Consider the following 9,532-nt stretch of genomic DNA (forward strand, 5'->3'; position numbering starts at 1 on the left):
GAGACCAGCCTGAGCAAGAGCGAGACCCTGTCTCTACTAAAACTAGAAAGAAATTAATTGGACAACTAAAAATATATGGAAAAAATTAGCTGGGCATGGTGGCGCATGCCCGTAGTCCCAGCTACTCGGGAGGCTGAGGCAGGAGGATCCCTTGAGCCCAGGAGTTGGAGGTTGCTGTGAGCTAGGCTGATGCCATGTAGCTCAGGCAACAAAGTGAGACTCTGTCTCAAAAACAAACAAACAAAAAACAACAAAAAAACCAGGGTTATTATTACTGGTTTCACCTTTGCTTCAGGCTCCAAGATGGCTTGGCAGGGTACTATTCTGATTCTGTTTTGATACGTTGACTACAGAGGTTTCTGGCCTCCGCTTAAATTTTGCTCCTGGGGTAGTGCCTTGTTAGCCTCATTCACCTCACCCTAGTGGGGGGAGAGGGGTGAATTGAGAGGCATGAGCCATCAACAGTGTCATGAACCCAGGAGTTCTTTGGACACCCACCCCATCCCAGTTAAGAATCCCTGATTTAGCCTCATCCCTTGTGATGGGGAAACTGAGATCTAGAAAAGAGAAGAGACTTGGTCAAGGCCATGTAACTAGCTAGTGGGGCTGGATCCTAGTTTTCTCACAGCCGCTTGCTGTTTTTGGCATCCTGTTTCTAAGTCCAGTGTTAGTTATTTCTAGGAAAGGTGCTGGTGCGCAGAAGGCAAAGAACAGGGATAACCCAGAGTGAGAGAGGCTGCTTCTGGATATTTGAGATGTGAACCTTCTTAGAGCCAAGCCTTCCTGTAATGCTCACAAGCTGTGGCTGGTCCTATGGCACTGTCTTCTTTTCTCCTCTCCTCTAGGCTGCTACTTTGTCCTGGATTGGCTCCAGAAGACCTACTGGTGCCGCCAACTGGAAAACAGCCTGAGAGACACCTGGGAGTTGGAGGAAGATGGGGAAGAGACAGATGAAGAGGACCAGGAGGAAGATAACATCATTGTCGATGACATCACAGAACAGAAACCAGAGCCTCAGGACAATACGAAAGATGATGAGTCAGCTGTCAGGGCTGATGGTGACAGCAAAGGCAGTGACGAGATGGATTCTTCTTGCAAAAAGGCTCTGAGACATAAAGAGCTATATGGTAGGTGTTCTTGGGGACAGAGAGTGGCCCATGAGCCCGGAAGGGCTCAGACTTAGAGTTAGCACTGGTTATTTCCCTGACTCAGCATTTCCTCTGGTGCCGTGGTGAGTCCCAGCTTAAAAAACTGTCACAAACCATCTTCCCTGGCTAGTTTCCATAGTGTAGTGGCTATCATGTTCGATTCATAAACCATCTTCCTTGAGCCCCATGAAGTAGGAGGGGAAGGAATTCTAGTTCTCAACTTACAACTCAAGAAATGAGGTGAGAGGGGCGCAGGAGGAGCCCAGCAGGAGCATGGGTCTGGGCTGGCAGTCCTATTTGTCTTCCCTTCTGTTTCCAGAAAGAGCCCGAGAACTGCTGGTGTCATATGAAGAGGAACAGTTTAAGGTAAGAAAGTACCCTTGACCTGGTGTGCTCTCACCTGCCCCAGCCATTTCTTCCCTCTTGCCAGCTACCTGAGAGAAGTCTTGAGAAGGAATTTGAAAGAAAAGTGGCAAAGCATGAGGGAACTTCTCGGAAAGAGGAGGGGGGACTAGAAAGGAGACAAGAGGAGCAGAGTCCAATTGGCTGATCCTCCACACTGATGGAAGGGAGCAGATGATGAAATTTGTGGATAATCTGCCCCACTGGGTGGGTGGTTAGGGAGCAACTGGGAATGGGAAGTTGCACGGCCCTGCAATTCCACAGCTGAACAGCAGGTGGGGTGCAAGAGCTTTCCTAGATCAGAGGAGCAGAGCGGTGCTATTTTAGTGAGAAGGGAGGTAGCTCAGAAACCATTTAGTTCAACCCTCTCTTTTCACAGACAAAGAAATCGAAGCCATAGATGAGTGAAAGGAGAGGCCCAAGGTCACATTATACAGTTAATGATAGAACCAGGATTAGAACCTGGGTTTTCTGATTCTCTTTTTTCTTCTATAACCCATTGCCTCCTCTTGACCCTTGGCCCAATTCAGACATCTAAATATTGGGGTATCTGGTGGTTGGGAGCCACAGGAAATTCGTTGGGGGTGGAAAGAAGGGAGAAGGAGGGAGATGTCTGGCATTTGAGAGTCGGGTTATTTTTAGTTCCAGGGCCAATAGGGGAGTTGTGGGCCTGCCCCTGCAGGGCAGTGCTCAGGGGTCCTGTGGGAAGGGAGCTTGGAGGGGTGGGGGTGGGTTTCCTGGCTGAACCAGCCTTCTGATGGGACCCTCTTTGCCGGCAGGTGCTGGAGAAATTTAGGCATTTACCTCAGGCCATTAAGGTGTGGAGTGACGCGTCCCCACGTGTAGAATGCGTCCTGGCAGAGCTCAAGGGCATTACGTGGGAGAACAGGTGTGTAACTAGGTAACCAGGGGCTGCCTATTCTCCAGGGAAGAGGGTAGCAGCTCCACTGAAATCTGCTTGCATATCCTAGTTTGCCAGCCTCTTCTGTACAAAATCCCAGGGGTAATGCTGATCCCTCACACAGTGACCCTACGTTGGGCATGACCCTCTGGTGGGGGTTGCAACTCTGAGTCACTAGAATGGCCAGAGACAGGAATGCCCACTATCATCCATCTCCTGGCCAACCTTATTCCTCTCTGTAAGGTGGTATGTGGAGCTCTTGGCAACTAGGAAGAGTCCTTGAACCTTACCACCTCACTGCCTAGCCCTTGTCCAAGTTTGAGGTAAAAGCTACCTGGTGGGCACTGTTGGTCTTTTCTTTCGAACTCCTGTTGGAGGGGTCAGCATTCGCTGGGCAGTCATGGTTCAGGGGACAGAGGAGGAGCCTTCTCTCAGAATGGCCATGAGCCTTCTGTTTTCTAAAAAATAGTGCTTAGCTCAATCCAAATAGTATCTCTACCCATTCTTCTCTTCTCCCAAGCTCTTGGGCGCTTTCCACCTAAATTCAGCTGGAAAGGGCTTTGGGGAACTTTCCCTTAAGGACGTGTGGAGGCACTGCTAGACCTTCCTGGCTAGGGAAAGGTTGTAAGGGATCTGGGATGGCGCAGAGAGTGTGGGTAGGTAGTGTAGATGGCGGAGCGGGCCTGGGTGGGAGTCTTCAATGTAGGCTGAGATTATCCCTGGAGTCTTCTCTTCATTCCCAGGATACTAGTTCCAAAGGTGTTTTATTGGTATCTGCCCAGCCTAGGCTTCTTGGCTCCACCCTTCAGCAAAAGGGTGGATGGTGGCCCCCTTAGCAGCTGGGGAAGCTATCTTTGTGCCCCTCCACAGTAGTGTCTGCCTGGTAGTACTGAGCAGGCAGCTGGCTGGCTCCTTTAAGCATTCTTCTCCAGCGTTGACCCAAGGAGATGGGAGATAGATGGAAGGACAGCTGTTTCCTCAAGCCTGATCTGCTTGAGGGAGGGATCTGAGTATGTCAACTCTCTAAGTATTAGGACATCTAAGCTCTTTCCCCCCTCCCCAGGCCTAGAGAGTATCTGTGTCCATTTAGTTTTGTCATAAACGAATACCTGAGACTGCGTTTATAAAGAAAAAAGGTTTATTGGCTTACAGTTCTGCAGAAGCATGACAATGGTATTTGCTTCTGGTAAGCGCCTTCCGCTTCTCCTCATGGCAGAATGTAACGGGGAATTGGTGTGTGCAGAGATCACATGTCACATGGCAAGAAAAAAGCAAGGTCGTGGTGGGGGGCAGTGCTGGGCTCTTTTTAACAACTAGCTCTTGGGGTAGGGAGGAAACAATAAAGTAAGAACTCACTCGTTAACCGTTACCGCAAGGATGGCACCAAGCTGTTTATGAGAAATTGGTCCGGCGACCCAAACACCTCCCATTACGCCCTACCTCCAACATTGCGGATCAAATTTCAACATGAGATTTGGAGGAGACAAACATCCAAACCATAGCAGGGAGCCTCTTGGGGAGCCACTACCTCTGGAGGAATCAGCTTGCTGTTGCTGGTGTAGATTTGAGCTATATGGAGATAAGTGATCGCTCCTATAGCTTACTCGTGCAGCCCCTCTAAATTTTTCTGAGTTCTTAGAGTCCCTAGAAATAAGGCCTGTGAATCATACTTGATCCAGCAATTGAATCTCCAAGGTTTCTACTTCCAGGATCTAAAAGAAGGCAGCCTGGAAGAAGGGGAGGAGGAGGGGACTGGAGAATGGTCAGAGAAACAAAAAGACCTGAGTAGGAACTGAAGTCTAAAAGCCGTTGAATCCATGATCCCAGACATTTAACTCCTTTTGTGGACCTGGGACTTTCCTCCATCTGTGTTTTGAGGCTTGTTTAGCTGCTACTGCCCTCATTATGGGTCTTAGATCACCATGTACTTGGTCAATGCTTGTTCAAAACGCATTGATCCGAGCCTCTGGCCCAGCCCTTGACCCAGGAGGCTGAAGCCTGAGATCTGTCAACTGCCTTCTTACCCCCTCCTACCTGCTCACTGCCCACCCCAGAGGTATGAGCTGCCTTGAGGGGTGGGTGAGGGATTAGGAGAGTATCTTCTGCCAGCTTCAGTTTGCTAAACTAACATCTTCTTATTCCAGGGAGGCAGTGCTGGATGCTTTTCTAGATGACGGCTTTCTCATCCCCACGTTTGAGCAGCTGGCAGCTTTGCAGATAGACTATGAAGGTAGGGTCCTGGGGGCTCGCTGCAGTCTTAGGGTTCTGTGTTTCCTGGGCGGGAGCACGAAAGGTGGGCTGGGGGTGAGGTCTTTGTCCTGCCATACCATCGCCTCTGGAAGCCCCTCAGCACTCCTGTGAACAGAACATGTAACTCCACTGATTTGCAGTTGTGGGACTGTCCTTAAGTGGTCTGGAATGGGGTCGGGTCGGGTGGGGTGGGTGGGGGTCTTAATGCCATTATTGTGCCATGTTAATTGTGATTTAGCCACTAGCTAGAGAGCTAGAACAACAGAACTAGAAGGGCCTTGTGAGGTCATCTAGTCCAACGTCCTCATGTTACAGATGGTCAGACTGAGGTCCAGAGAGGGGAAGGTACTGATGCAAAGTCACACAGTGAGTTATTGACAAAGCTGAAGCTAGAACCAGAGCTCTTTTTCTTTTATACTTTTTGAGCCAGTTGTTGGTTGTCAGATACTAACTGGTTTCTCTCTCCCTGCTGTTCTGCTCTCTTCTTTCCTTCTGTTCTGTGGTGGCAACTCTGTTGGCGGTGGGGGGGCTGGCTCACACGCACGCACATGCACTCTTTCTCTCTTACTCTTTCTCTTTCACTCTGGTGCGTGCGCTCGCTCTCTCTCCCTCTCCCCCCCACCTCCCCGCTCTCTCCTGTTCTCTCTCTCCTGTTGCCCCTCCCCAATGGGTATCCCTTACAAACCAGAAAACGTGGACTTGAGTGACATCCTGGTGCCAAAGCCGTTCTCTCAGTTCTGGCAGCCCCTGCTCAGGGGCCTGCACTCCCAGACGTTCACGCAGGCCCTGCTGGAGAGGATGCTCTCTGAGCTGCCAGCCTTGGGGGACAGCGGGATCCGATCCACCTACATCCTCAGATGGACTGTTGAACTGATCGTGGCCAACACCAAGACCGGTGAGGGAGACTAGCTCTAACCCCAGGGCCTAAGGCAGCCCAGGAAGGAGCATCTGCCACTGTCCTCAGCTGTCTGCTGAGAAGCACCAGGCAGCCACGTCCCTTGTTAAAGGTTTACGTTTGCCTAAGAGGGCCCCACGGCAGCAGTGAAGAAATCTCCCTCTTCCTTTTTCTTATCAGAGCCAAGTAAACTGGGCTGGGGCAAAGTGCCCTGAATGCTTCGAGCAGTTGGGTGGTAGAGATCGGGAATCTGGGGGGGGGTGGGTCCCTACAGAGCCAAACTTTTCAAGATGAAAGCTTGGGTGGGGGCCTCACTGGTTCCTTCTCCTCAGGCTCTGTTTTCTCTCTCAGGACGGAATGCTCGCCGATTTTCTGCAAGCCAGTGGGAAGCAAGAAGGAGCTGGAGGCTGTTCAGCTGCTCCGCCTCCCTTGACTGGCCCCGGGTGGTGGAGTCCTGCTTGGGCTCACCTTGCTGGGCCAGCCCCCAACTCCTTCAGCTGTAAGTCTCTTGAGTTCCATCTGGTAAGAGGGTGAGGCCCTGCGAGCCACACAGCCCTAGAATGGCCGAGTTGGAAGGACCCCCTCAAGGACAATCTAGCCCAGTCCCCGTCCCACTGACAGATGAGAGAACTGGGTCCAGAGAGGGGAGGGGGGGATATTCTTGCTTAAGATCATATAGCTTAAGACCCTACTGAACTGAGTCCAGTGTGAGAATGGATGACACAGTCCCCCTAGAGTGCTTAGCACAGTGGCCTGCACAGAGTAAGTGCACAATAAATGGTAGCTGCTGTTTATTATTGAACCCAGGTCTTCTGACTCCAAGCCCAGTGCTGTCTCTTCTATTATCTTCCCGAAATATACCTCTGATAGCTGCTCAACAACCTTTAGTGGCTCCTTCTTGCCTTCCTGGTGAAGTCTAGGCTTCTTAGCCTGATGTTCAAAGACCTTTCTGATTCTGGCCCAACCTATCATGGTAACCATACTTCCTGTGAGTCCCCTTTACCCAATCCATCCTGGGTTCTGTGGTCAAACAGTATTGCACTGGTTCCTGTAAATACCTCTGGTTGTTCCCTTTCCTTTTCTCTGTCATTTCCTGACCCTGAGCCACTTCCCTCATACTCACAGTAACCTTCAGCACCTGATTCTCTTCCTGCTCTCTGCAGCAATATCTGTTTCATTCGGGCAACCCACCCAACACTCTGCAGCTCCTCAACCCCAGTGACTTTCATTCTCCATCACACACAGCAACCGATTTCCATCCCTCAGAGCTGTGCCACTCGGTGACCACCACCTCTTGTCCTTCTGTTTCTCACCCTCACATCCCATGACGTCTGCTCTTTGCCTGCATCCAGACCTCCATCCTTCCATATCCGACCTCCCTCGACCTTGCTCCCCTTCTTCCTCTCTGTGGTTGATCACTTCAGCCACTCACCATCAGCATCCTCGGCTCTGCACATCCTTTGGCCGTATCTGACCTGCACACCCCCGAGCTGGCATTGATCCTCCCCATTCTGCTTTCCCCACTCCTCAGCCTGGGTAGCTGAGCTCTGCTGGACAAAATCACATAGCTCTGCGGATTGCTGCCACAGCAGAGGTATGATTTTTAATCTAGGGCCAGGCCTCAGTTCTGCTTGTCTGAACTTTTACTTGTTTTCTGACCACTTGCTCTCCCGTTCCCTGACTATTCTAAACCCTTATCACTCACCTCAAGCCCCTCCCCCTCTCCCATTTCACCCTGGCTTCCTGGAGCACATAGAGGCATCCAGCAGGGCCCCCTTGACCTGACGTCTGGCCCTTGTGAAGTGATCTGCGCCTGCACTCCACCTTCTCGCCAGTCTCAGGATGAGATGGCCTTGCCCCACCACCAGTGCTCTGGAGCCACCTCAGCCAGCATTGCTGGGGCCTCACCCCAGCCTCTCCCTTGCTCTGCTGGCTCTTGCTCTTCAACCTGTGAACCTGCCTGAGGTTTTCTCATCTTAAAACAAAACAAAACAACAATAACAGCAACATAAGCAAAATCTCCTTTGACCCCGCATCCCTCTGTTTTATTATTACCAGTTTATCGCTCCCTCCCTCCCATCAAAACATCTCAAAATAGTTTATACTCAACAGTCTCGATTTCCTCAGTACCCTGTTACTCCTCAACTTCCTACAATTTGGCATTCACCCCCAGAGTTGCTTTGACCTCCAAATTACCAAATCCAGTGGGCCCTTATCAGTCTCTGTGTTGGCCGCATTGATGCTGTTTGCCACTCCCTCCTTGAAATGCCTGCTCTTATTACTAGTTCCCATAAAGTGCTAAGGCCCAATCTCTTTATCAAGCCCAGGCCTTTACCCCAAGATTCAGCCTCCTATACTCAACTGCATGTTGGACATTTCCCCTTGGATGGCCCACAGGTGCTTTACTGTGACCAAAAGAGAATTGATCATCTCATTCCTCACCTCAGCTCCAAAGTAATCTTCCTCCTCTGTTGCCTGTCTCACTTGGTGGCGGCACCATCTACCCTGTTGTGTTAACTATCAAATACCAAATCTGAGGTTTTGTGTTGCCGTGTCTACTTTCCCTAGTGTCTCCTTCCCTATATCAAACTAAGCTTTTCAAGGGCTCTGCATTTGCTATCTGTGCCCAGCACACCACACAAGTCTAGGACCCAAATAGGCCTCAGTAAACATAGAACTGAACTCTGCTGTCTCATTGCCAGCATTGCTGTCCTTGGTGGGAGTGCCTGGAGAATGAGAGAAGTAGGAGTCTGGATGACAAGACCCTCTTAGTCCCCGATCCCCCTATTGAGTCTGGAACTCTTTCTTGAACCCTGATTGCAATTGGAGCACAGAGGGATTTATATGATAAAAAATGTGTCCTTGTAGACAAAGTCAGTCAAGGCAAGACCTCCAGGAGATGGAATTGAACCAAGGAGCCACATCACCAGATGTGTGTGCTATAGGCTAGACATGACATGGATGGGCGGGGAACTGGGAGGAGAACCAAAAGGGCCTGGAGGAATCAGGAAGAGCAACAGAGAGGAGGTGTTTGAATGATTCATGCAGGAGAAAGAATAAAGGAAGTTTCAAAGTCCAGAAGGAACACGGCATATCTATGTAATGGGGGGAGGAGGGAGTGAAAAGAGCAGCATGGAGAGGTTTGGATAGGTGGCCTTCAAGGTACTTTCCAATCCTAAGTGCTTGCAGAGTGGAAGCTGCTGGTCTTGGAGAAGTCTGGACCACAGAGATCTCCCAACGCAAGCATACCAGAGGGATGCGACACATGCCAGCACTAACAGCGGCTCACTTGGGTACGATTCCTTGTGCACAGATCCTGCCTTTCCCAGATAATCAGTGAATGTAGTCCTAGTCACCCCATTACACACAGTGGGGAACAGAGAGTTTGCCCAGGGATTATGCTGCAAGTCAGAACTGGGACCAGGATCCTGATAGCCTGTCCTTAGTCCCGTTCTCTTCTATAATGCTCCACTGGATCGCACTATTGCAAAAGCATCTGTCATAGACACACACGGAACTTGGCTTTTGTTTTCCCCAGAGGAAAAAATAAAAATATCACTGGCAATTAAGTGTCAGGCATGGGGCTGTGTTTTTTGGTAGAGGTTATTTCATTTACTTTGACATAGCAATCTTGGGAGGTGGAGGTATTACACCCTTATTTGACAGATAAGACATTGAGGCTCTGAGGAGTGACATGACTCATCTACAAGTCACACAATTTGTTGATGGTGGAACAGGGATCTGGGCCCAGGTCGTGTGAGTCCAAAGTCCACTTCAGTTCCATCAGCCTGAGCTGTGACCAGGCATACCCAAAGAATGGGATGTGTTTTAAGATTTGTATCACCCCAACACCTTAGTGGTCAGACTAGACAGGTTGAGATACATTAATCACACTAATGGACCACTGTGAGGGGCAGAGAGTTTCTCTCTGGCTTT

The 9,532-nt window shown here is 50.2% G+C and overlaps 1 protein-coding gene across 3 annotated transcripts in view; it reads left to right on the top strand.

Moving 5' to 3' along the window:
- LAS1L (LAS1-like (S. cerevisiae)) overlaps window positions 1-9,532 on the top strand; it is a 20,624-nt gene that overhangs the window by 3,827 nt on the left and 7,265 nt on the right. For 2 of the 3 annotated variants that reach the window (XM_012643530.1, XM_012643535.1), the window contains 6 exons: window positions 846-1,127; window positions 1,468-1,514; window positions 2,330-2,439; window positions 4,596-4,681; window positions 5,390-5,596; window positions 5,948-6,095. In XM_012643530.1, the coding sequence (XP_012498984.1) occupies window positions 846-1,127; window positions 1,468-1,514; window positions 2,330-2,439; window positions 4,596-4,681; window positions 5,390-5,596; window positions 5,948-6,095 (880 nt within the window). Of the gene's footprint in view, window positions 1-845; window positions 1,128-1,467; window positions 1,515-2,329; window positions 2,440-4,595; window positions 4,682-5,016; window positions 5,068-5,389; window positions 5,597-5,947; window positions 6,096-9,532 lie in introns of all 3 variants that reach the window. The other variant, XM_012643526.1, reaches the window with a different exon arrangement.

This window comes from Propithecus coquereli, unplaced genomic scaffold (assembly GCF_000956105.1).
Source record: "Propithecus coquereli isolate 6110/MARCELLA unplaced genomic scaffold, Pcoq_1.0 Scaffold101, whole genome shotgun sequence".
NCBI classification, from domain to species: Eukaryota; Metazoa; Chordata; class Mammalia; order Primates; family Indriidae; genus Propithecus; species Propithecus coquereli.